Source organism: Leptinotarsa decemlineata, unplaced genomic scaffold (genome assembly GCF_025532065.1).
Source record: "Leptinotarsa decemlineata unplaced genomic scaffold, Ldec_3_MD MMD2_tig00026358_RagTag_RagTag, whole genome shotgun sequence".
Lineage (NCBI taxonomy): Eukaryota > Metazoa > Arthropoda > Insecta > Coleoptera > Chrysomelidae > Leptinotarsa > Leptinotarsa decemlineata.
The window spans coordinates 5,080,742-5,107,679 of NW_027412703.1; the positions used below are offsets into that span (position 1 = coordinate 5,080,742).

At 33.0% G+C, this 26,938-nt stretch overlaps 5 protein-coding genes across 6 annotated transcripts in view; 2 read left to right on the top strand and 3 right to left on the bottom strand.

Annotated features, from left to right (window-relative positions):
- The window catches only part of ENGase (cytosolic endo-beta-N-acetylglucosaminidase), a 67,230-nt gene extending 65,289 nt beyond the window's left edge, over positions 1-1,941 (bottom strand). Inside the window, exon 1 of one of the 2 annotated variants that reach the window (XM_074184859.1) lies at positions 1,716-1,941. In XM_074184859.1, coding sequence (XP_074040960.1) covers positions 1,716-1,823 — 108 coding nt within the window. In that variant the 5' untranslated portion in view covers positions 1,824-1,941. The remainder of the gene's footprint in view (positions 1-1,715) is intronic. The other variant, XM_074184860.1, reaches the window with a different exon arrangement.
- Positions 1,942-4,462: 2,521 nt separating this feature from the next.
- LOC111511796 (pre-mRNA-processing factor 17) lies at positions 4,463-9,416 on the top strand. The gene is made up of 4 exons (XM_023167819.2): positions 4,463-5,277; positions 5,793-6,174; positions 8,551-8,906; positions 8,994-9,416. The coding sequence occupies exons 1-4, from the start codon at positions 4,629-4,631 to the stop codon at positions 9,314-9,316; spliced, it is 1,710 nt and encodes a 569-aa protein (XP_023023587.2). The 5' UTR covers positions 4,463-4,628; the 3' UTR covers positions 9,317-9,416.
- Positions 9,417-13,988: 4,572 nt separating this feature from the next.
- Positions 13,989-15,008, bottom strand: LOC111511800 (proteasome assembly chaperone 2). Its single transcript, XM_023167823.2, has one exon. The coding sequence runs from the start codon at positions 14,789-14,791 to the stop codon at positions 14,075-14,077; it is 717 nt and encodes a 238-aa protein (XP_023023591.2). The 5' UTR covers positions 14,792-15,008; the 3' UTR covers positions 13,989-14,074.
- Positions 15,009-15,245: 237 nt separating this feature from the next.
- On the top strand, positions 15,246-16,792 carry LOC111511798 (enoyl-[acyl-carrier-protein] reductase, mitochondrial). The gene is made up of 2 exons (XM_023167821.2): positions 15,246-15,400; positions 15,543-16,792. The coding sequence occupies exon 2, from the start codon at positions 15,557-15,559 to the stop codon at positions 16,652-16,654; it is 1,098 nt and encodes a 365-aa protein (XP_023023589.1). The 5' UTR covers positions 15,246-15,400; positions 15,543-15,556; the 3' UTR covers positions 16,655-16,792.
- Positions 16,793-19,208: 2,416 nt separating this feature from the next.
- On the bottom strand, positions 19,209-26,306 carry sturkopf (lipid droplet associated hydrolase sturkopf). The gene is made up of 2 exons (XM_023167822.2): positions 25,792-26,306; positions 19,209-20,141 (listed from the first exon to the last, which is right to left on the bottom strand). Exons 1-2 carry the CDS (start codon positions 26,083-26,085, stop codon positions 19,524-19,526), a joined length of 912 nt encoding a protein of 303 aa, XP_023023590.2. The 5' UTR covers positions 26,086-26,306; the 3' UTR covers positions 19,209-19,523.
- Positions 26,307-26,938: the final 632 nt, after the last annotated feature.

A 26,938-nucleotide genomic window follows, 5' to 3' on the forward strand; every position in this document is an offset into this window, starting at 1 on the left:
CCAGACGGTCATCTAGGAATAGAGTCACCTTTCATCTCAACACTCCATGGACAAATATAATGAAAAAATTACCAATTTATACAATATGCGTTACCTGTAATTCTGTTAGTCCCGTCCTAGATTTATTCAACTGTCAGATTATACAAATCAAAAGACAGCTTAATGACAATCCAGTTTTTCATTTGTTTTTTTTTTATTTTTTATTTTTCGATAGTTTCATTCGATAAAGCATATTTGCTAATTTTTAGTCCGAAAAATTAACTAAGCGGTGGGACGGTATCCGGTCGGGTTGAAGTGGGTGCTTTGCTCTACTCTCTCTTGAACCGGTGGTTCAAGACGCGAAACCGGACTATCGATTATCACGTCCTACCGTCCAACCCCTGCTAGGAATCACACGTTAGAAGGTAAGACCTCGTTAGTCATTAGCTCGCACAAGTTTCGACCTTTGAGAGTTGTCGTTCGTCGGGGACGACAGCTGGTTAACGAAAAAACATATTTTAAACAGACATATTTTTCAAACAGATGTATCCCATTATTTCTCAAAATATAGTTAACACACGGTATTCGACCTGTACCTTGTATATTCATACTAGCCACCCGAACTGGATCTGACAGAATTTTTTCCCCTTTTCAGCTTATTACTATGTCGGTAAACGATTTTTGGACAATTTTTCTCTACGAATTCAAATTGGACCAAAATGCTGCCGAAACAGCCCGAAAAATGAACTAGACATTTGGCAATAAATAAATAAATACAAATATCAAAAACCCAAAGGAAAATAGATATTTACAAAAAAAAAACGCAAAAACCCGATTTTTGTTACCTTTGACCTTGAAATTTAATAGTTACTTACACCCTACCATATGTAGGTTTTGAGACAACTTTTAGGATGTCAATATACAAGTATTTACAGATTTACAGCTGGGTATCTCGAGTTCCGAGGTGAACTTACTATAATGACTGGACTCAGTTATCCAGGACGAGGATTTAGAACCGAGGTGGGTACTGACCCATTACAAAGGGTGCGGAAGAACTGGGTGTCGGCTCCCATGCGATTTTTGATGGTTTAAAACCTATTGCAAAGGTCAAAAGAAGTTTAAAAAGTGATACACTGACGGATCAGATCGAATTTTCAAAGATTTGAACATTAGGTTTCTCTAACGACAATATTTTGTAAAATGAAAAGTCGGGATATATGAAATAAGCTGAGAGGACTGTGACAAAAAATATATCGGTCAGACTAACCAAGCCAATAAAACTCGTTTCACAGAACACGCAATAAGTATCCCATTCTAAAGACCAGAAAAGCCTAGTGTCACTCAACACGCAATGAACTGTACCAAAAAGTGAAAGTATACCTTCATCTCCTGAAGACGTCAACTTGGTTGGTGAAACTCGCGTAGAGATGGGTATTGCAGTTTTGGTAAACGAGAAAAGTCATTGTTTTTTAAAGATATTTTCCTGTTTTTGGTAAGCAAATCATACACCACCCACACTCATTTTTTTTTTCATATTATCTGTGCCCATTCATTTTACTTATCAAACCAAAAATAAAATGATAATTTATTATGTTTTCTCAGTGTACCTACTAGGTAAATAGATGTGAATAACCTAACCTAAAAGTTGACTTACAAATTAAATTCAATACTTGGTTCGTCATCAAAACTAAGAACAATATTATCATTTTTGATGGAGTCAAAGGCATTCTACTCACATTTTTCTGTTCTGGCCATTCCTTCAACTTTTTCAATTCAGATGACGTTACTGTTAGTGTTACTGAACCAACTTCTGAAATTTCTGCTTTTGCTTTTCTCTTAGACATTGTTAACTATGGGCCTTTTGATATTTTTTATAGGAGAATTATTTCACGGTTGATAACATCTGAATTAAACCAAAAATTGAGTGGCAATATAGCACCAAAATAAATCAATTCCAAAATTGAGAATATAGGTAGGCAACTTTGAATCCTGTTCCATGAAAAGCTGATTGCCTCTCCGGAAAACCGTTAAAGATAAATACTACTTGTTTTATTCTTTTTGTAATACCATACTGTTATTTTGATTTAACGGTATTCAGATGACAATTGAAAAGTTAATGTTAACATCCTTGGTTCGTTGAGATTTTTTAACGGCTGGCGGCCGTTAAGAAATCACTTGAATATTGTTTACAAAACTTTATTCTGATAACAACAATAAATATAAACATTGAAATCTAGGTGCACAGCGAGTGAGGAAAATAAACCTTTGATTTTCTTTTCGTAGAGGCTAATAATATATCTTCATTAACCACTTTTACATTCTTGCTTTCACCCCACTCTTCTAAATTCTCATATTCTTTTTGATATAGCTCTTTAGTTATTTTCGGCAGTAAATCAACACTCGCTGCACATGATTCTCCCGATATTCCTAAAGAAATTTGATTTTGTTCCTCAATTTCTTCGATTCCATCCATGGTTGTTGTTAACCTGTAACTACTACCAACATAAATATGTTACTTAACCACTACTACAACTGGATCCCTGGAACCCTTTACAAAAATAAGCAGAAAAAGTGAACTATTCTGCAAAAATGTATTTCAAAATGAAAACAAATATTCTATGATATAATGTTAACCCATATCAAGTATAAAAAAAAATTCACAAACAATTTGGACAAATTGTTTTTTCACATTGCAAACATATAGGTTTTTTCCATATGTCGCAACTATGGTTGGTTTTACGGTCGTTTTTCGATGGACATACAGACCATATTTTTCTTTTTGACCTGTAAACTTCAGCGGGTAACGAAACAGGGCCTTCTGGAACAATATTGAAGATATCGGAGGCTCTATCTAGTAATTTGCAATTAACTTTTGGGTTGGAAATTCGATGTCTAATTTGAGCCTCGCACAAAGAAATTCCAAGCTGTTTGATAAATTCAGTGCGTCTGATTTGTTTTCCATATGGAGAAAATTGATAAATAACTCTACTGTTGATAGTAGATACATTCAATACATATGAAAAATGGCCATTGGCCATCTTCTAGTACGCCGGGATGGTGAATAATTGGCGCACTTTTGGTCTATTTGGTACTATTATAAGAAAGGATAATTTCGGGTTTTTTACTTATCATTTGCATATCATACATATCATTGTGCACGCTGGATAACAAAACGACGGATTTATTTGGTTTAGGTACATGTGAAGTGAAACCAAAGTTAACTGTGACTGAAAACCAAAAATAGATAATTGTGCGGGCATTTTCCTCGCTGGTAGGAATTCCGAAGGGATACATCTTTAATTTTTTTTTCCATAGTTCCCACACATGTCAAATCTCGTTTCAGTAATTCTTTCACTAATTCGATAGAAGTATATCAATTATCAACTGTTATGTTTCTTTTAGTTTTAATGATTGGTTCTACTAACCGTAAAACAACTTATGTAGCATGGGGTGATTCATTATTCGTGTTTCCCCTTTTATTTTTTTCTCCAGTGGCACCTGTATAGACTTCAGCGTTAACAATATAAGTAGTGTGTCCTGGAGTCAGCCATAAATTGTATTTTTATCCCATATTTTGCAGGTTTCTTTGGGAGGTGAACCAGCGACCTCGAAAGGGTACCAACATTTCATCCATGATGAGATTCAGTCCAGGCATGAAATTTTCTCTAGAATGTTCTAGGAATTTATCAAAAGTTCAACAATCGGTGCTAATTTATCAGTTTTCCTTCTTTCCTCCCTCGTTTGTTCTTCATCGAAATGTAAACAGACTGATAAAAAATGAGAAACTATAACATTAAAAGTACCCACCGGTCCCGTGGACCCAAAATCAGTTTAAATTCGTTAAAATGGATATAAAAATTAATGCGCACTCGTCGGCCGTTCGATTGCAACTATTTTGAGGAGAATACTCAAGAGTAGGGACGCGAGCGATTACAGAAAAAATCGCGATAACATACGACGTCTGTTAAAAGAATAAGGTGAATTTCCATTTTTCTCAAAAAAATATTCAATCATTCATCAATTTCCATTTTTCCACTTCGAAGTAGGCCTCCTTAGATATAATACACCTGTCCCAACGTTTTTCCAATTCTCGAAGCAGTTTTGTTGTGATTCTAACTTCTAAAGTCCGAAACTGTTTGGAGACCACTGTGCCACCTATCGTATATATGAAGAGATAAAGACGAGAAATTACTATTGATCCTGTCCATTTTCTTATGTAGTGTATCCTCATGGTCAGTTCAAATGTTATCTAACCTCAATTATCAATTATTTAAATCAAATGTAGTTAGGGTATTCAGTGGTTTAGGATCATTTGGCAGTCGAAACCAGAACAGAGGAATGATCAGTCCGAAATTATCCTCAATAAACCAGTACGCTCTATATCAACTGCGCATGATACTAAAGTCCTAGAACCTGAATTTCGTAGAACCAAAACAAACGAACAAACCTTTTAGTCTTATAGGTAGTCAGCAGGTAGTCTCAGAGTAACAAAAGACAATAAGTACTCTATTATTTTGTGAAATGTGTCATATGTCAGTTGAATAAAGTGTTTGGTAGTTTGGTTATTTTGTGCCTGAAAAAGTATTCTTCAGAATATGAATTAGACAAGTGATTTCTTCAAACAAACTGTATTTTGAAAATTCGGGACTATGTTGGCTTTACAACAGTATTCAGGAAGTAGTGATGAAGATTGTGGAGAGGATACTCATTCTTCAAATGTGGAAGTGTTTCCAACTATTCCTAAAAATTCACAGTTATTACAAAAACAGCTTGCGATATGTTCGGCTCCCGACGTAATTCCAACGGGTTTAAATGAAGAAAACATTTATATCCATCCTGAAACAACAGAACTAACCTTCAATCCCAAGTATGAAGAGTTGTTTGCTCCATTGGTTGGACCAAAAAATCCTTTCAAAACACAACAACAAAGTATCGATAGAAACATTTTATCAGGCCATGTAGAACCTGCTCATGTCAGTGATTTTCAGTTTGAAAACCAAAGACGAACTTTCACAAGCTATGGTTATGCCCTCGATCCATCTGTTAGTACTGATGGTCAGGTTAAAGTGGTAGGTTCCACAGATGACGGCAAAAATCCTGATGATATCAAAACTGTTTTTGAATCATCAAAGGATAGACCTTTGGACAAAAGGAAACGTAAAAGAAATGCTGACCCTAGCGACATTGATGGTTTTTTGGGGCCGTGGGGTGGTTTCGTCGATGAACAAAAAATTGCTAAGCCTAGTGAAGAAGAACAAGCAGAATTAGATGAACTAATATCTAAAAAGAACAAAAGAGGTATGTTTCATTTATTCAATCCACAATATATTTGTATAGTTCATTAGAAACAAATATTGAATGAACTTCTTCTCCAGAGAAGAATTAGAATTTTAACTTTTTGTAATTATGTTTTCTGGTAATTCATTGTGCAATTGACAAATTTGTGTATGAAAATATACGTTGATAAGACTTCTTTACTTGCTTATTGCAGATTCAAATTGAGTTTGAATTAATTCAGTTAGTACTGCGTAAATTCAGAGTATTTTTGCACAGAATAATATTTTATTTATCAGTATCTTGTTGTAGGTATTTATTAATTTTGTCTAACAAAAAAAACTAAGAAATTATACAATACTTATCTTAACATTTCATAGGCTAAAATCTCTTTCTCTTTTGTTTTTCCAAAAGTAATGAACTGAATGAATTCCAGTTTTTCTTTTCATATAATATTACTGACTCATCTAGAAAATTCTGAATCACATAAATCATAAACACTAGTGATTTTCATTTCTTTATAACAATTATTTTTGCAGGTAAACCTACAGAAGATAAACCTGTTGAAGAGAAATCTGTTCTTCACATCAAGGACGCTGTTGATTATCAAGGTCGGTCATTCTTGCATGCTCCACAAGATGTAGGTGTTAATCTTAAATCAGACACACCACCAGAAAAATGCTTTTTGCCAAAATCTCATATTCACACCTGGTCAGGTCATTCCAAAGGAATTGCAGCCATACGATGGTTTCCAAGAACAGCACATTTATTTTTATCAGCTAGTATGGATTGTCGTATTAAACTTTGGGAAGTGTATAATGAAAGAAGATGTGTAAGGACATATTATGGTCATCGACAAGCCGTAAGGGATATCAATTTCAATAACTCCGGAAAACACTTCCTCTCTGCTGGTTATGACAGGTTGGTATTATTTATTATTGTTTCATATATAGATTTTATTGTCGTTTCTTTTACCGTGTTCCTCCAGGGTTGATTGTAAGTAGTTCTCTCTTGGTGTTACTTTGGGTGCATTTATCTTTTTCTATTGTATTTCAAAGTTGAGTAATCCAATATATTTATTTACTCACAACATTGCCCATATTTACAAATTAATTAACAAATTCTCACAAATGTACTGTAACAATATTTGATAACTCTCAGCTAGATGTGTGAAAGCTATTTTCTGGGTTTTTTAGCCTCGATATATAGGTTTTTATGCTTGCTGTTTTGTCTAATACTGCGCCAGACATAATCAAAAGTGATGAGGTAATGGCTGAAGCTCTCAGGTTGTTGTTTTTAAGCGTTTCTTGGTTTCTATTGATTGGATTAGCTGACCTTGTTTGTGTACAATTAAGGACAGGTAGCCAGAATTTATGTTGAAATCATCCCTGTTTCAGAATTCCTATTGCCTCTCTATATACAGTGTGACACACTTAAGATGAATACACCCTTGTATTTTAGTCATTATTGAGAGCAGAGATTTGATTTTTGGTACAGCCGTAGACCTTCATGCGCCGCACTTTTTGCAATACTTAGCCCTTACATCACAAAAAAACATATTCGACTTTTTAGACTATTGCAGGTCTATATGTGATGGTAAGAGACAGACCAGTGCCAATTTTTCTTTAACCGAATCTGGGTATTGAATGATTTTTGAAAATAATATCTTTTCTTTCCGTGATATTGTAATGGATATTTTTTAATGCAGTGTATGGTCGGTAATAGTTTTAAGTTGGTAATATCAAACTTCCGATCTCAAGTCTGTAGTGTTTTTGGTGAAAGGATTGAAGAGTTTCCTGACTACTACAAACGGAAGATTGATGATTGTTCGCATGATTCAATGAATATGTGGAAATCTTTGAAAACACTTATTAAACCCAATAATAGTCCCCTTCCTGATGTAATTGTATTTGACAGGCAGAGAGTGATGTTAGGCCAAGACAAAGCTGAAACCTTTTATAATTTTTTTATTGAGAGTATTCTTGATATTAAAGCAACAATTCCGGCTTGTGTACAAAGGTCATGTGAAAATCTTGAAGTGATTTTAAACGTTTGTTGCTGAAGGAATTGAAGTCAATTATTTCCTGTTTGGATAACAAGTGTAACACTAATATAATGATTAACAAGGTTCTTAAGAGTATCTTCTTGGTACTAGGTAACATACTAGGTAACATACTTCTTGATTTTGTCAATACTTCTTTGATGAATGGGCATTTTCCAGATCAACTCAAAATTAGTACAGTTGTCCCTGTACCTAAAGTTAACAACGCAAATGAAGCCTTCAACTTTCGTCACATAAACACTCTGCCTACTTTAGAAAAAGTGTTAGAGTTAGCTGCTTATAACCAAATATGCACATATGCATATTTGATGGAGTACCAAACTCTTGATGGAGTATCAATCAGGGTTTAGATTGCAACACTCATGTGAAACTGCTCTTCAACTCACTTTGTCTAAATGGAAACTGTCAATTGATGACAATAAATATGTAGTAGCAGTATTTTTGGATTTCAAAAGAGCGTTTGAAAATATAGATATATCTATTTTGCTATCAAAAGTATTATGGAATAACCGGTAGGGTGTTGCTATGGTTAAGAAGTTATTTACTCAACAGATCTCAATGTACTAAAATAAATAACGTCCTATCAAACCAAAAAGCAATTGATACCGGGGTCCCCCAGGGGAGTGTACTTGGCCCTGTTTTATTCATACTTTATTTGAATGACATAAATTTTATTAGTGATTGTGAATTTATCAACCTCTTTGCAGATGATACTCTCATTGTAGCTAGCGACTCTGATATTCATAATGCTGTACGCAAAATTAATTTGACTCTTGAAAACATGGCGAAGTTTTTGAACATAAACAAACTCAAAACTGAATACCACTGAAACGAAAGCTATGATATTGACAACACAATATAAATATAACTTAATTGATATCAACTCCATTAATATTGAGATCTATGGTGAAACTATTGAAATTGAGAAAGAATTCAAATACTATTAATCTCGTATATTTCAGTTTTTTTGTATTTTGTTTAATAGTAACTGATTTATTTGTATAATATTTACGAATAGTAGGATATCTTTTTCAAATAAATCTATATTTCTATAAATATACATGGAAGAAATACTGCTGGTGCTTTTCCTTTTGAAAATATATTTTTTGAGGTTCAACACTAAAACCAATAAATTCAAATACAACCAGAAATAAATTCTCTTCATATATTAAGAAATTATCATATCAAATTTCTTTTACGACTATAAAATATATTTAATTCTAATTTTTTTCCAGATATATCAAATTATGGGATACGGAAACAGGGCAGGTTCTCTCAAGATTCACCAGCAGGAAAATTCCTTACTGTGTCAAGTTCAATCCTGATAAGAATAAGCAGCACTTATTTGTCGCGGGAACTTCAGATAAAAAAATAATATGCTGGGATACTAGATCAGGTGATATTGTTCAAGAATATGATAGGCATTTAGGAGCAGTCAATTCAATTACATTTGTGGACGAAAACAGGAGATTTGTGACCACGTCTGATGATAAGTCACTGAGGGTGTGGGAATGGGATATTCCAGTGGATATGAAGTATATCGCTGACCCAACTATGCACAGCATGCCTGCAGTCACTCCAGCACCGAATGGTAAGTTGAAACGTCAAATTTTTAATACCTTCATCGACAATCCACATCTTTTAATCGTGTAGGTATTAACTTGTTTCCTAATTTCAGGAAAGTGGCTGGCTTGCCAGAGCATGGACAATAAAATAGTCATCTTTTCGGCTATGAATCGCTTCAAAATAAACCGCAAGAAAACTTTTACTGGTCATATGGTAGCAGGTTATGCTTGCAGTTTAGATTTTTCACCGGATATGAGTTACTTGGTTTCTGGAGATGCCGATGGAAAGTGTTATATTTGGGACTGGAAGACAACCAAACTTTATAAAAAATGGAAAGCACATGACAATGTATGCATAAGTGCTTTGTGGCATCCTCATGAATCTAGTAAACTGATAACGGCAGGTTGGGATGGACTCATTAAGTATTGGGATTAATTCTCTTCCGCTTCAGAAATTATAAATCAACGTGGTGAACACTTGATTTATGCCAGATAATCATTGTAAATAAAGCTGTAATATATGTTATTTAGGGAAATATTAATTGTTACTTATCTCTACTCAAATGGCTTTACTTTCAGGATGATCTTGTTTATGGTAGTTGAATGGTTCAGCCTACCACCACTGATGAGACCTTGGTGGGTCGAAACAGTGGTGTCAGTGATGTCTGTGTTGAAAAATGAATTGTGCCCATTGAAAATACTGGATACTTTTGCATTAAATTTCTAAAATTTTAGTATTACATGCAGAGATAATTGGAATATCACAGCATAGGCTGTGTAACTACTGTTTTTAATCATAGAATCAATGTTGTTTACATAGAGAATAAACAAAATAGGACCTATTATGGAGCCCAGTGCTACACCTATTTTTATGTTCCTACATTCGGAGTTTAACTTGAAAGTATTATTTTTCAATCTTTACAATGACACAAATTGACCCCGGTTCTGGGAAATTAATCTATCCAACTGAGTGAAACACCTCTTATACCATAATATTCCAGTTTTAAAGCAAGTTTTTCATGATCGACACAGTCAAATGCGCAGCTCAAATCACAGGAGTACTGCTAGACAATCACCAATATTTTCTTATTAGACTTGCAGACTGGCAGTATACAAATCTAAAGAACTGAACTTTAAACGTTCAATCCAGTCTCAGATATACCTACACAGTAGGTTGAATAGACTGATGCCTATCAGAAAACAACTACTTCCCTGGGTAATACACCGAAGGGCGTTGGATTATATCACAGAAAATTTCCTGCATATGTAATTGGCAATACAACTGAAACAGTCGACCTTCAATTTTGGAAAGGCAACACTTGCAGACCAGTTTCGGGGTGATTAGCCACTCGTCAGTGCAAGATAGTGGCCATCATCGACCTAAAGTCAATGATATTCTATAAAATCGGAATTCTTTCAGGGTATTTCATTCCTCTTCCTAAGTTGGAGCAAACAACAAAATGTCGCTCCATCTAGTGGACGAGGTACTAACCAACTGCATATCCAAAATTTGCGTGGTTCCTCTGAATAAGGAAGAAAAACTTTCTTATTAGTCAGTGGGCTATGCTTGAAGACTGGCAGTAAAGAAATGAACTTCAAACGTTCAAGCCAGTCTCGGATATACCTACACGGTAGGTTTAATGGACTGACGCCTATCAGAAAACAACTACTCCCCTGGGCCTTCGTAGTCGATTTAGAAAGGAATATCTGGCAGAATTAGTCCATACTGGTCAAAAAAGAGTAACTTCACTCAAAATTGGAGATATTGTACTCATTGGAAATGATAACAAAAAACGAGTAAACTGGCTATTGTTTCCAGGAAGAGATGGAATTGAAAGATAAGCACGAGTTAAAACAGAACGAGGGGAACTAATTCGTCCTCTGCAGCGATTGTTTCCATTAGAAATTGAGACAGACACGGCGAACCAATTAGAAAAGTCTAGAGAAGGGATACTAACGAGATACCAGAAAATCAAGATGGTAACTCCTAGGGATTCCAAAGCTCTTAACTGGGTTTCAAGTTTATCATACAGATTGGAAAGAGACATGCCTGTTTTAGTTTTTGAAGCTTGTTACAGTACAAGTTGTAATAGTTCCCTTACGTAAACTTCGATTAGGAATTCGTCCCTGACAAAACGAGTCTTCAACTGATCAATTAATGTAATTCGGACAAGAAGGGGGGGTAACTTTCTACTAACTCTCGGGCAGCTGAACCACTTTCCGTGAATTGTATAAGATACTGAAATTTGTCTTCATTATCTATTTCTGGGTCGTTGTGAATCTTCTTGTCCCCAGAACCCAATCCAATTCTTCACGTTCCCATCGAATTTCTTTAGTTCTAGTCTTGGTAAATGAACTTTCCTTTGAATTTTCTCCGTTGTGGAGAAATTGGAACAGCTCAAACGATCTTCCAGGGCCTTCGTAATCACGTTCAATCGGAATTCGCATAGTTTATCAGCTCGTCTCTGTAATATTCTACCTCATAGTACTCCTCTTCTAATTCAATATCTTCGCTGACTTCTAATAACAATTTTTCTTTAACTCTCATCTCTCTCGAATAATCTGCTACTCTTATCCTCCAATTGTCTCAGCAGAAACAGTAAATCCTCTTTAGTCGAATCTTTCAGCTTCAAAGCTCCATCAAGCGCTTCAACAGATTTTTTGAAAAGTCTCCTCAACTGCTGCCTATTTTTCTTTGAACTATCCATCTTTTATGTGCTGTCACAGTCGCCAAATGTTGTAAATGGGATGGATTCTTATTATTTCATCATTATAAAAATAGGTTTTGACTTTTCTCGCAATGACTTTTTATTAATATTTTAACAACTGAATACAATAGTTACAAAACAATTAACAAAACAGAATTATTCATATAGGGAGAGAAAATATTAACATCAAAATAATATCATGAACAATTCCAACAACTTTCTCATCGGTAGAACCTCAAAAATGGCCTTCGTCGACTTCATCACATTAGGAACAAACAATTTTTACGCTGATGGAATTTATCGACTTGTGTCACGTTGGCTATTTAATTGAAATAAAATGTCACTATTCAATTAATATATAGGTGAATTAGTAATAATCGCGATATTACAGTTTAAAGTAGGCTCATAACCGCAACACATGTTTCACTATACTTTCAATAGTTTTCTCGACCTTTTTTATACTGACTAAATTGTGCTTTAATTAATAACAATTTGGATCACATGAACTACCCATACCTAATGACTAATAACTTCATTTCACTTGAATTTGGGTAAAAACTAATTAAACATCATAAAAAAAATTATACCAACTCCTTATATGGATATGTAATGAACTATAAAAAAAGAATATTCATAATTTGTGCTTCAAATAATAACAATTTGAATCATATGACCTTATACATACTTTTTGTGTAATTGATGACTTGTTTATTTTTTGGAAATTCATGATCACTTTTTCATTCATTTCTACATATTTGATGACTAATAATTTTACATGAGTTTAGGCAAAAACTAATTTAAAAATTTTAAACACTGTAAGAGAAAGTTTTTAACAAACATACATTATAAAAATAGGTTTTGACTTTTCTCGCAATGACTTTTTATTAATATGTCAACAACTGAATACAATAGTTACAAAACAATTCACAAAACAAAATTATTCATATAGGGAGAGAAAATATTAACATCAAAATAATATCATGAACAATTCCAACATTATAAGAAAACAGGTTCAGAAGAAGTTTAAAATCTGTTTTTCCGTTAATCAGTTGTCGCCCCCATACGAACGACAACTCTTAGAAGTTGAGAAACTTGTGCGGGCTAAGGACTAACGGGGTCTTACCTTTTAACGTGTGATTCCTAACACAGAATGAATCTAATAATTTCTTAGCATTCCGAAAGATTGAGTTTCAAACCTGTCTCTTCCAATATAATACCTCATAGCAGTGGTTGAACTTATGCCCCTCTGCCAAAGGATGGTTTGCAAATGTAGAATTGGTTTTCTCATTTTCAAGAAACCACTCCTATGTTGTTTTAATCTTTTGGAAAAGGTGAAGTTTTCTGTTTACAATTTTCAATAAATTTGCTTAATTTAAAAAAAAATGAGCACGAAAAAGTTATTGTTTACCAAAACAAGTGTTGCGGTTTTGTAAAATGTCTAGTGTAAACCTTACAACAAAGTGTTAGTTGAATACGATATGGATTTTCAAAAAGTATCAGCCAATTCCATCACACCCCTTCGAGTTGATTTTTATAGGGTAGGAAAAAGTGATCCTCTTTTATATCTGATATCACTGATTTTATGGTCATAGAAATAAATTGAAATCTAGATATAATTAATTGAAATCCAGAAAATGTTTAACATTACTGACGTTTGTCTTGAATTCCAATTTTGAAGGATATTTTTATGTATGTACGTCTATGAAAATAACCTAGGTACTAATGAGGGTTTGTTCGTTAACTAACTGTCATTTCTCCAACAATTCTCAAAAATCAGAACTTGTATGAGCTAATACCTTTTAAAGTGAGCTTACTGTTAGTACATAAAAAGGAGCTGCATTAAGTTTTGCCATTACATAAAGCAATATATTTGTTTGGTTCTTCCATATATATAAATTCATTCCTGGAAATGACGGGCTATAAAATTGTAGAATTATTTATACAATGTAAACAAACTTCTTTATACTGTGCTTTATTAGGTTCTTATATAAATTTATGAATACACTCGTCGAAAATTTATAACACTATCCATGATAATTATTATAGAATTTTCACATTAATTTTTAGAATTTTTAGGAAGCTTCCACTTATCATTCCACTTATTAACCCCAAAAAATAGTTCAAATCTCATATTGAACTGTCGAATCCTACAAATTAGTAAGAGAGCTGTCAAAAAGAATATAATAATCTTGACACCATTATGATAAAAGAATATAACTTCAGAGTTCAATTACTGATTATTTTCACACTAGGGTATGTATCTTATTAATGGCAATTATAAATACCTTAAGAACTAAAACTATTCATTTTGTAGATTTGTGACCATCATCTTCATTATACTACTAACAACTTTCTTAGTGTTAATCACTTAACTTAAGGATTTGTTTAAAACTAAACACCATCAATGAATGTTTATATATTTTCAATCTAATTACTTAACGAATGGGATATGTACCTGAATAATAAACACATAATTTAAAATTATTCTAATATATTTCAATAGGAGGTGGTGCACCAAAAACAAAATTCCAGGAACTGGGAATTATAAGATCCATGGCACTATTTAGGTCCAAAATATAAACTAATTTTTCCAAGAACATACAAGCATCTGGTCTATTGTCACCTTCTGAAATATACTTCCCAAGTACGGTGCACCTAAAATCAGTGGACAGTGTCTCGTACAATTTGAAGGCAAACCCTGAACCATTAGAATTATACTTTCCATTGATGCCACGTTCTAACAAAGTTATGTTGTTGCACTGCACTAAACGTTCATCTTCACCAGCACTTATATAGTAAAATTTGTTTTTACTGACGATATGTTGTTCATAATCGAACATGCTTGACAATATAGTTACATTCTTAATAAAAAGAGTTTGTAGCTTTTCTTTTAAATCCAGAAAAAACCTAGATGCTATTCGATAGTCAATCGTAGAGCGTATTTGAAGAGCAGCAAGTTTCAAGTCTTCGTTGGAATATATTTCACATGCAGTGCACAAATCTGAACACTTAGAGTCATAAGGGTTACTTCCAACGGAGGGTACTATCGCAGAATGCCAAATTGTTGCACACTTTTTGAAATTGTAGGTAGTTATCAGTAGATCTACTGTTAACTGTGGAACATTTCCTACAGAGACACTTGGTATAATTAGGGTGTATCCACTTAAATCTGATTTTGTACAAAATCGCAAGAAGGCAGGCATATTTCTACTCCTAGGAACAAACTGAATATTATTTTTTTTTAGAATAGTAGTTCCTTTTTCAAAGTATCAATTTTTGCAGAATTTACAAAGCTTCCATTAGTTAATGTTTGAATATATCTAAATATTTTCGTCTTCTGCAGAAGTATTCATAAAAAAAATGTTATGTAGACAAAATATTATGACAACTCACGATGATGATGAGGTTAGAAACATGAAAAATATATGACAGTTTACCGAAAATTCAACGGCAAGTGTAGCCAACATTAAATATGAAATACCTCTTTTTCAAGTGAAAAAGGTGTTCAATGTAATTTAAGATTCTCTACAGTTCTCGCGCATTTGATCGAGTGTAAAAGAAAAGTGAGGAGGGGTACTTTGATTCGCTTCGTGCATGAGTGCATGTGCAATCTTTCTGTTGAAATTAAGAACTCCTTTTAACTTGAGAGAATTCCAGAAATCAGAATGTCAATCACAGAACATCATGGATTTTGATTTTTGACTTCTGGAAGAAAAATATATACTTTTTTAAAGTTTAAAAAACAGACATTGTTTCAAGTTATTAGATACATTTGTTTATTAAACATTTTTAGAAATAATTGGAATTAGTAGGTGAGAAATGGAAAATTTTATTTTAGTGTAAAAGATGACGCTCTATTGTGGAATATTTTCTATTCATAATTTTAAGGGGCTGTTTGATTCATGGCAGAACTGAAGATTTCCATTTCTTAGTTGAAATTATGCTTCTTTACAGAAACATTGTCCAACATGTCGTCATCAGCAGTGGCGAAGTCAATTATTGAATTCCATAGGAGAAATATGTTATTTACGGTTAACCAAACATTCCGTAGATTCAGTTCACTCAAACTTATGTATTCTGAATATGGAGATCCACTTAAGGTTGTGAATAAAGAAAGTGAAGAAATCTCGAAACCAAAGAATGATCAAGTGCTGGTGAAAATGTTAGCTGCGCCTGTAAATCCAGCTGATATCAATACTATCCAAGGAAAATATCCCTCAAAACCATCATTACCAGCAGTTCCTGGTAACGAAGGAGTTGCAGAAGTAGTAGAAGTTGGGTCGAATGTAACAGAGTTGGAAGTAGGTGATCATGTTGTCCCCACAACTAATAATCTGGGAACGTGGCGAACACATTTAATTCTGTCACAAGATTGCTTCCTGAAAGTACCAAAAGAACTTGGTTTAGTAGAAGCAGCTACGCTAACTGTCAATCCTTGTACTGCTTACAGAATGTTGAAAGATTTTACTAACTTGAGACCTGGCAATACAGTTATTCAAAATGGGGCTAATTCAGCTTGTGGCCAAAATGTTATTCAAATTTGTCACTCTTGGGGTGTAAGGTCTGTGAATATAGTGAGAAACAGGCCAAACTTGCAAGAACTTAGAGACTTTTTGACAAAATTAGGAGCTACATATGTGCTTACAGAGGAAGAACTCAGAACTACAGATATATTCAAAACCAACAAAATTGAAAAACCCAAATTGGGGTTGAATTGTGTTGGAGGGCAGAGTGCCTTAGAACTAGTTCGTCACTTAGACAGGAGTAGTCCTCTGGTTACATATGGGGGCATGTCTAGGGAACCTGTTTCAGTACCTACTTCTGCTTTAATTTTCAAAGACATTCAGATTCGAGGCTTCTGGATGACACACTGGACTAAAACAAATGCCAATAGTCTTGAGAGAATAAAAATGTTTGAAGAATTAATAACACTGATGACTAATAATGAATTGCGAGGCCCATCTCACAAAATGGTCAGCTTTGATGACTACAGGGAAGCTCTAATGAATACCATGACTGTCAAAGGAATGATTGGGAAAAAATTTATTCTAGACTTCACTAAGTGATTTAGATTTTTTTTTGTTTTAAAGTAACCTACTTACTGTATATTTGTGATATACATTATGAATGTATAATTAGGTGTAGTTCATATGCTCAAACAGTTTAAGAAATAATTCACAATTACATATAACTTTTCAATTGAACGGGGTATATTATATATACATATAATGTAAATTAAATGTATATTTTTAAATTATTATAAAAATCCTGATTTGAAGAAAATTTCACTTCAATAGGGTAAAACAGGTTAAAAAAATTGTATCTTGTATTTTCCTGTAGTGCTTGTGTTTTGTCCTTAAAAAAACGCTGACCTATGATATAACCACTGACGTTAATTCTGATTAACCATGTCAACAAGCGTTATGATGAGTTATGATATTTTCGTTATTGCTCTCAACTTCTATTTTATTCCTATTAAAACTATGTAGCCCTCGTTTTTGACCAATTAACATGATAATGATCAAGAAATTAGACAAAGAATTGCACAAGCATGTGAAAAGTTGAGCTGTAGAATAACAACTCATCTTATTGTGTTTATTTTTCAGATTGTGGATGGTTATAGACCCAAAAAACCAATGAGAATTAGAAAAAATCTTAAAATCCTTGCTGACTATTTTTATCTGCTTATATGTCTTATTTCTGTTAACGTATTCAGTATCTAACTGACAATAACAGTTCATCGAAACGCTAACAGCTGTTTTATCGTTTCATAGCAACTTCCCAAATAACCCGCGAGAACCTAAAAGAGGCCTAAAGGGGTTAAGTCAGGTAATCTTGCAGGCCACATGACAGAACCATGTCTTCCAATCCTTAATTCAAATATCAACTATGGGACATCGTTTCCAAAATGTAATAGTAATAGTGTTTTATTCAAAAATTAAACTTTGATGTCTTTCAAAAAAAAAAAAAACGGGAGCTGGAAAAATCTCCTAAGTCTGTCATGCTATATTGCTGTATAGAGAAATGAAAATACTTTTAAACGGGGTATCACACAATACCTCTTTTCATTTCAAATCTTTACACAGAAATCTATTACACCTAAGGAGGTCGAATAGGCAGTTTAATAATTTCATTGGGAAAGTGTATATGTGTTTCTGAAGACGAATAAAGGTATTATTATTATATAAAAGTTGACCTGTTTCAGGATCTTTGATTTGCATTCATAATTACTTAGAAAATAAATTTATCTGTTGCTTTAGGACCTCACTGTACATAATTATTTTATATTCAAAAATACAGCACTTTGAAGATTGTATTCGTATAGTGTGTAGAAGCCAAATAGAATAAATTCATTATTTCGGTTACAGTAGGTACATATTTTAACAAAATCCCGAAACACGTCAAATTTCAATTATAATTTGACATATTTCAACAAGAACATGCTACCTCTACCTTCAACCCCTGTCGAATGACAGGTACAACCTCTAATTTTTTAAATGGGAAGTATAGGTGATATATCGTTTGAAAGGTATCTTCATTCTCTATTCAAAAATGTTATCGCTTTCAAGTTTATTGCAACAATTAAGATAAAATAAATTAAAATCATGTGGTTACCGAAATTTGATAAAATATACTAAAAACTTATTGCAATATACTTGTGATATACTGTTTGGAATCTTTGGTGTAGTAATGAATATTACTGGAGTTTTTTCCCAACACCAAATCGTTATAACGATTTGGTGTTGGGAAAAAACTCCAGTAATATTTATTGCAATATACTCAAACCTTATTTCATGTTGAGGTATTGATAATAAGAGATTAAGCAAAAACCATAGCAATGTTTTTATAAGATGGTATCCCTCAAAAAACTAAATAATTTCCGTGGCAACGTTAGTTTAAAACGCCTTGTCAACTTTTTTTCTATGTTACAACATCAGTTGTCAGTATTTTAATTTAAGTTTAGTTCGTTAACTTCAAGTCTGACAAATGGTTAGATTAACGGTAATGCATAAAATAATAGTTTTACAAATTATTGGTTACGGAGATAAAACCCGAACACAATAGGAAGTAGTTCGCCTATTTCATGAGAAATTTCCTAATTTACCGCTCATATCTCAAGGAACAATAAGCAAAATAGAGCAGTTTCGCGAGCTTGGTCGTGTGGGGCAGATAAAGAAAGCAGCTGCCAATGCAATGAGTGATGAACTCAAATTAGATGTGATGCTTGAGTTTGAGGAAAACCTACATACATCGAGTAGACGGGCATCCACTACATTCAATGTTGGCCATACATCGATAGTAAACATATTGAAAGAAAATAAAATGCTTTCCTATAAAATGATACCTACCCCTTTCAATCTGAGTTAATGTTCTGTTTAAATGTTGAAAAAAAAAACGCTGATACAAGTGTATTTTTTAAACAGACCTCTTACAGAGTAAATGTAACAAAATAGTTGTCAACAAGATGTTATTAACGATTTTCAGGTACAAAATATATATTTGTCTACCTAGTCTCAAAAGACAATGGTTAACAATCATCCACAAAACAGCAACATTCTCTGTATTCACCATAAAAATAAAGACGGTAAAAATATTTTAAATAATTAGAAACAACTCATACTGTGATGAAAAAATATAATCTTTGTCAATAATTTATAATAATTCCCATCATCTCTCATCAGTTATGCTATTTACAACCTTATGAGTTAAAATTTTTTTGTTGATAAAGAACAAGACAAAAGTATGCATTATGTCATTCTTTTTAGAACTAATTTTGCCGGATTGATGCACAAAAAACCACTTTATAAGATAATCAAAATTGTTTATTTTCTAAAGAATTTCTCCTAGTATATATACTCGTGATACATTTAGCCTTCCCCTAGTAAAATTATAACAATACTCATGATCATTTCCTAGCTTTCAGCTAGGAAGTACCTATATTGCATCTGCTAGTATACTAACAGATACAATATCTCCAACTTCAACACTGCGTTTTAATACAAAAGCATGATTGTAATTAGAAATTTCAATGTCGGTATTTGGAATGTCAACTTTCAATTGTTCTCTGAACTGAGGTGGAGTCCACCCATCGTTCTCTCCGTAATAAAATTTGAGCTTAGAGATATTTCTTCTTATGATGTCATTGTTTCTATCTTTCACTTGTTCCATTTCCTGGAAAGCTAAGAAAAATACCCTTTTCAGTACACTAGGATTAATTAGTTCTTTAATATTATCGTGATGTTGGTTTGCTGGTATTCCGACTATAGTCATATATCCATAAAGTAGAATAGTTTGAATTATTGTTGGTAACTGTACAAATATCCAAGATAGCCAGATTATCAACCAGACAATATGTTTGACAAAACGTGTAAGAAACTTCCCATTTGAGCTTAATGCCATTTCTTCAAATGTAGGGAAAAGGAGATGAACATCAGCTATTTTATCTTTGATTGAAGGATGTTCCAGTAATTCCAGAATCATGTAAGCACCAATAGAGTGGCCTATGAGATGTATTTTTGCATTCTTTGGTATATATTTTTCGAAGAAATCGATCTGTAACAAAATGAAAAAATATTAACTTTTCATCATGTTGCTGTGTACTAATGGCAAAGAATTCAGATTGACACAGAAAACATGTTCAATAGGTCATATCTATCCAATAGGTCCCAGGTTGTGAATTTACAAAATCATTATACAGGGCTTTTCATGATGAGCGTTAATTAGCCGTTTCTGAACTATTTAACGGATCAACCTGAAAATTTCACAGTATGCATAAATCAATATGACCTACACGCCTAAAATATTTCAGACGAAGCGGCGTTGTCGCTTCTACTATAAAGTAGCGGCTTCTTTGATTTTTCAAACGGAACACCCCGTATATAATATCATATTATGATTCATTATCACTTTGTCAACAAATTCATATACTATTTCCCTATACCTATTTATTACCGTTTAGAAGATATAAATTAATTTCGATATTTTTTTTACCAAACATGAACTTTTATAAATGCTGATAATCTTGAACTCTCTTGCACTAAAAAGATCAAATTTGAAATGGAGTGGAGTGATACTATGAGGATCTTCACTCCGAGTCATATTTTCATTTGCCTCAAACAGGGTCTTCAAAAAATGCAGATACTTTGATCTCATGAAAAAATGGGTGGAACTCAATTTTTTCAAAAGGAACACTGTATATTTCAACATTTTTGAGCTCTACATCCAATTTTAGATTAACTTTGTTCAGATAATACTATTTCTATTTTGAACCGTTTTCGAGATAAACTGTTTCAAACGGAAACTGACGTGGTTTTCTTGCTCGTTTTTTTGAATTCTTCACTTATTTTGGATATTCACCATTTTTTTATACTTAGTAATATTTCTTTTTGATCCAGTTTTTTAACTGTTTCAGATCAGTCAATTCGAAATTGGTACGTACCTACCTTAGAAAAAGTTACAATTTGTATATATTGAGGTATTGGTCTCTAACGTACAACAGTACACATTAATATTTTTTAATAGTATGCTTTGGAAAAAAAATAAACCAATTATTTAACGTCAGACTTTTGTTGGTGGTTTTGACTGATTGTGATAGCTACCAATTATAATAGAATAATGTCAAGATTAGGTTACAGTAATGCAGATTTCTTGAATTTATTAATACTTTATGGTGAGTGCAATAGAATTGCAAGTAGAACATGCCGAGTATTTCATGAAAGATATCCACAACTTCCGAAGCCGAATAATAATGTGATAAATCGACTACTAAAAAACTGTAGGTTGAATGGAATCTTCCATTCAAAAATCATTCGTAAGAAGACTAAAGTGGATGATGATGACAATGGTATAACAGTTTTGGGATACTTTCATGCATTTCCAAATGCTTCTCTGCACGAGGCTAAAAGGGAGATAGGTATACCCTACGTGACAATTTGTCGAATTCTCAATAAGCATAAATGGCATTCCTATAAGTTCTACTGTGTCCAATATTTGAAAGAGACTGATTTACCTCGTAGAGTGGAATTCTTTGAATGGTTACTTGTCAAAACTCAAGAGGATGAACATTTCCTTGACAATATCATATGGACAGATGAGGCCAAGTTAACAAAAAATGCAGTTTTCAATAGATACAACAGTCATTATTGGGCGCCAGAAAATCCCCATGTTATCCGCCAAAGGGGTTTTCAAGAAAGATGGCAATTCAATGTATTTTTTGCCATAAAGAATGAGTCAATTTTTTATATCGAGTTTTATGATGATAATTTGAATGCATCAAAATATGAAGATTTACTGAGGAATGGAATTCAAATGATTTTAAATAATAGACCAGGAAGAGAACGTGTATGGTACCAAATGGATGGTGCTCCACCCCATAATTCTCATTCAGTCAGCGAAGCTTTAACCGAAATCTTCGAAGACAGATGGATTGGTGATAATGGACCTTTTCGTTGGCCTCCTAGAACACCAGATGGCAATCCATTAGATTATTTCGTGTGGGGTTTCATTAAAAATATGGTTTACTCTACTCCAATAACAACAATGGAAAATATGAAATCGAGAGTTACAACTGCTTTCAATAGTTCCAAACTTGATCAGAAGCGCTACACATGACAATCTATTGAAGAGATTACATGTTTGTTTAAGTAGAGGTGGAGATCTGTTTGAACATATTCTGAAATACACTGACGATTAAATTAACTCATTAATTTATGGGTTTATTATTTTCAGTTTGTGTTTCAGCGTTAATAAAACTATTGTTTGAAGAGAAGTTTCATTCGATGGTTGAGGAGTATTTCAACAATTATCTTTTCATTGTATTATCTGTGACTAATTGAGAAACATCAAACGAAATCTGTTTTACAAAAATTAGTGATGAACAAGGAAACCATGTCAATTTCCGTTTGAAACAGTTTATCTCAAAAACGGTTCAAAATAGAAATAGTTATTATCTGAACAAAGTTAATCTAAAATTGGATGTAGAGCTCAAAAATGTTGAAATATACAGGGTGTTCCATTTGAAAAAATTAAGTTCCACTCATTTTTTCATGAGATCAAAGTATCTGCATATTTTTTGAAGACCCTGTTTGAGGCAAATGAAAATATGACTCTTAGTTAAGATCCTCATAGTATCACTCTACTCCATTTCAAATTTGTTCGTTTTAGTTCAAAATTATCAGCATTTATAAAAGATCATGTTTGGTAAAAAAAATATTGAAGTTAATTTATATCTTCTAAACGGTAATAGATACGCATAGGGAAATAGTATATGAATTTGTTTGAAGTGATAATGAATCATAGTATGATATTATATACGGGGTGTTCCGTTTGAAAATTCTAAGAAGCCGCTACTTTATAGTAGAAGCGACAACGCCGCTTCATCTAAAATATTTTAGGCGTGTAGGTCATATTGACGTATGCATACTGTGAAATTTTCAGGTTGATCCGTTGAATAGTTTGCCAGAAACGGCTAACTAACGCTCATCATGAAAAGCCCTGTATAGGGTCTTTCATTAGGTGCTTCCTATCCTCAAAATTGAATAAAACAAAGTGTCTGTGAGATATAATCAATATTTTTTATTAGTTTGAAAGGTCTATTGATGCCATTATGTGTGGAATATAACATCTTTAAAATGTTCGCCATGTCTTCTCTGTATGGAGCGCATCCCAAACGTCCAATTTTCCATGACTGTGGCGCATTAATCAGGTTGAATTTGAACAATGGCATAGATAGAAGTGGTAGATTTGGAGGAGATTGAATGGTTCGCAAACTTTCAGCTCTCATGGTTGGAAGTCGAATGGGTGCTATGGTTATGCAGTAAACAAATTTGAAGAAATGAACTTTAAACGTTCAAGCCAGTCTCGAATATACCTACACAGTAGGTTGAAAGGACTATCAGAAACGACTACTTCCCTGGCTAATACCACAAAGGGCATTGGATTATATCCGACAGGCGTCAGTGCAGGAATCTTCACAGAAAATAACCTTCATATGCAATTGGCAATACAACTGAAAGAGTCGACCTTCAATTTTGGAACGGTCTGCACACTTGCAGACCGGTTTCAGACTCATTGGCCACTCATCAGTGCAAGATAGTGGCCATCATCGACCTAAAGTCAATGATATTCCATAATTGAAAATCGGAATTCTTTCAAAGTATTTCATTCCTCTTCCTAAGTTGGAGCAAACAACAAAATGTCTCTCCATCTAGTGGACGAGATACTAACCAACTGCATATCTGAAATTTGCCCGATTCCTCTGAATAAGGAAAAAAATCTTTCTTATTAGTCAGTGGGTTATGCTTGAAGACTGGCAGTAAACAAATCTTAATAAATAAATAATACCTTACTTAGAATATATCTATTCAAAATATTAATGTACATATGACAAAATAAATGATACAAAATGTTCATATAAAAGTACGTAGTTGTTTCGAAAGTATTTTTTTTTATTTTTCAATTTTTATATGAAAGTAGAAAGATGGAGAAGTAGAAAACCAAATTTTTTTTTCCTATAGCTGGGATTGAACCAAATAAGCAAATGAATGTCATTATGTACCTACTGTCATCGATTATATGAGTAGATTCAATCATGACATAAATTCATGATTTTATGAATGAATTGAGTGCTTTTTCTTGTAATCTTATCCAGATTAGTGCTGAAGAGGCAATAAAGCAAGTGTCTTATTCTGAAACATCGAATGTTCACCATAGTGAACAGTGTTGCATGTAAGTGAAATTTTACCTCTTTCATATACTATATTATGTAGCAATTCAGAATCAGATATCTGATTCAATTCCATAAGAATGTTTGGAATGCAGACTGAATAGGATACAGTATTTTGTATAATTAAATGTTCATACAAAATTAGTTGTTTCAAGAAGACTTTTTTTCAGTTTGTATCTGAAAGTTATTTCTTTGCATTATCTACAAATCTTTGTGAATAGTTTATTTTGAAATTAATTGCTTTCTTCCTTTCTTTGGAAGATTTCCACATTTTTTGTATCAAAATGAAGAAGTAAAAAGTTAAAATATTTCTTATATATTAAGCATATCAACATCCTTTCCTATTTAACTGAAAATAATAAAAATATTCACATTCAGGAACTCCATCATGAATGTTGAAAGAAATTATTGGAGGGTGCCAACACTCCCCTTTATAATATATTATCACCTGATTACAAATCTGCAGCATCCATAAAAATATTCAAACCAGAATAATAATGTTATTGCTCTGTCAGATCTGTCATTTCCACTAAGCAATCTTCTTTCAATCCAAACACGACTTAAAAATCTTAGTATTTTCTTTGTTCATAGATGAATATTATACATGTTCTTTTCTATTTTTGAATGTTGAAATTATGATGCTTTAATCTTTAAGTGAATAAGTGAATGAATATGAGAGAAATATTTAAAAAATAATCAATTATTAATCTGAGAGTATGTTTTAGTTTTCAAACATTTATTATATATTCTGAGTTCAATTGTGTTTGACCTAGTTTTTCTTCTGTGACAACTAATTAGGTAAAATCCAGACTTAAGATTTACCATAAATATTAACATGATAATTACAAGCACTAAGTGGGTCACTATTTACACTTTTTAATATCAGATAGTCTACTTAATTAGAAAACATAACTCATGGACTGCATTCATAGCTGAAGCTGGTAGCAATCAAAAAAAAGTTAATTATTCTGGAAATGGGTTAAATTTTAGTTCTAAAATTGGTCTGGAAAAGCCAGAATTCAGGGTTTTTGAATTCGTCATGGTTAAGAATAATGAAACAAATCAATAGATAACCACATGACAAAAATTACTTGAAACATAAGGACAATGGTGAAGAAATATGAACCCAACATGCATGCCACCTTTGAATTTGCAATGTGGTATTCAGTGAATAACGAACAGACATCACCTCTCTCTATTCATTCAGGATTGAATCACATATCAAAAATAGCGAGGACTGATTATAATATTGAATAAGCCATAAATAAAAGGTCTATATGGACAATAACTTAACGATTAAGCAAAACTTCAAGAATGTAATTTGAAGATATGCTGAATGCTGATTAATTCATTGAGTTATGGCTATGCTTCTGATAAACGGGCTTGTAATATATATTATGCTGAATTAAAGAAATCTACAAAGTTCTTAGGTTCTTTCTTGCTGACAATTTAAATATGATTTCAACTTAGTATTAATACCTTATGTTCAATTTGTCCTTTTAGTCCATAAAGCACTTCATTACCCTCCAACTTTGGAAGAGGATTCAATTTCTGCTTTGGTAAATTGTGACCAGCATGTCCAATGCACCAAACTGGAAACCGCAAATTTTTATGAATAGTTTTGGCAAATTCGTCATAGAATCCTACGACTCCAGGATTTCCTGGGATAAGTATAACAATATCTTCGCAATTCTTTGAATTTTCTTCTACCCATCTCCCAAAAGTAGTAATTTTCGTACAAACACCATTGATTTCCAAGTATCCCTGATGCATAATTTATGTTGATAATGCAATTCAAATATCTGAAATAATATTCACTATATCGGTTGACGTTTAGAAGCCTAGGTATTTAATATATTGCTGATAGAGAAAAACAGCTCTACATCATACACAATAATCTAGATATATTGAAATTTCAAACATGAATGATTTGCAAGGAAAATATTGAATATGAACACAAGGTTTGTTCGTTTACTACAAAACAACTTTGAGCCTGAGCGAGTGAGGGCTCGACTAGCTACAACAGCAAGTCAGCAAGAGTACAATAATGCAGATCTATTATCTCAATTACATCTGCTCTGTGTTTGATATTTGAAAGAGCGAGGAAAAACATGTGATCGGTTAGCTGCGAAATCAACTTAGGGCTCAGACAGATATTTTAGTGGTTAGTTGTCATATTTAAGAAAATTGGTTGAGTTTCAGGTATTTCTGAAAAATTTACTTTTGGTGAAATTTGTGTCTTGTTAGCACATAGTATTTTCAGACATGATGCTGCATTCTTATTGACATGATGCTGCTTTCTTTAACACTAGTCATTCTTGGTTAGTTGTAAAAAGTGTTTGAATTTTAAGAAGAAAATTGTGAATTACAGTGGTTTTGTAGGACCGATATTTCATCGATCTCATAATAGAGGTTTTATGATAACAAAAATACAATGAATGTCGACTCTTCATTCAAATAGAATCGATTGTTCGGTAAATATATTTCGCTCACGGGTATCAAATCTTCATCTGTAGGTTCGGTTTCAGATTTTTAAAACCGAACACACCTACAGTGTGCCCTTACAAGGTTATGTCGATGACCCTTACCGAATACTATAACATGTGTCATGAATCCTGCAAATTGG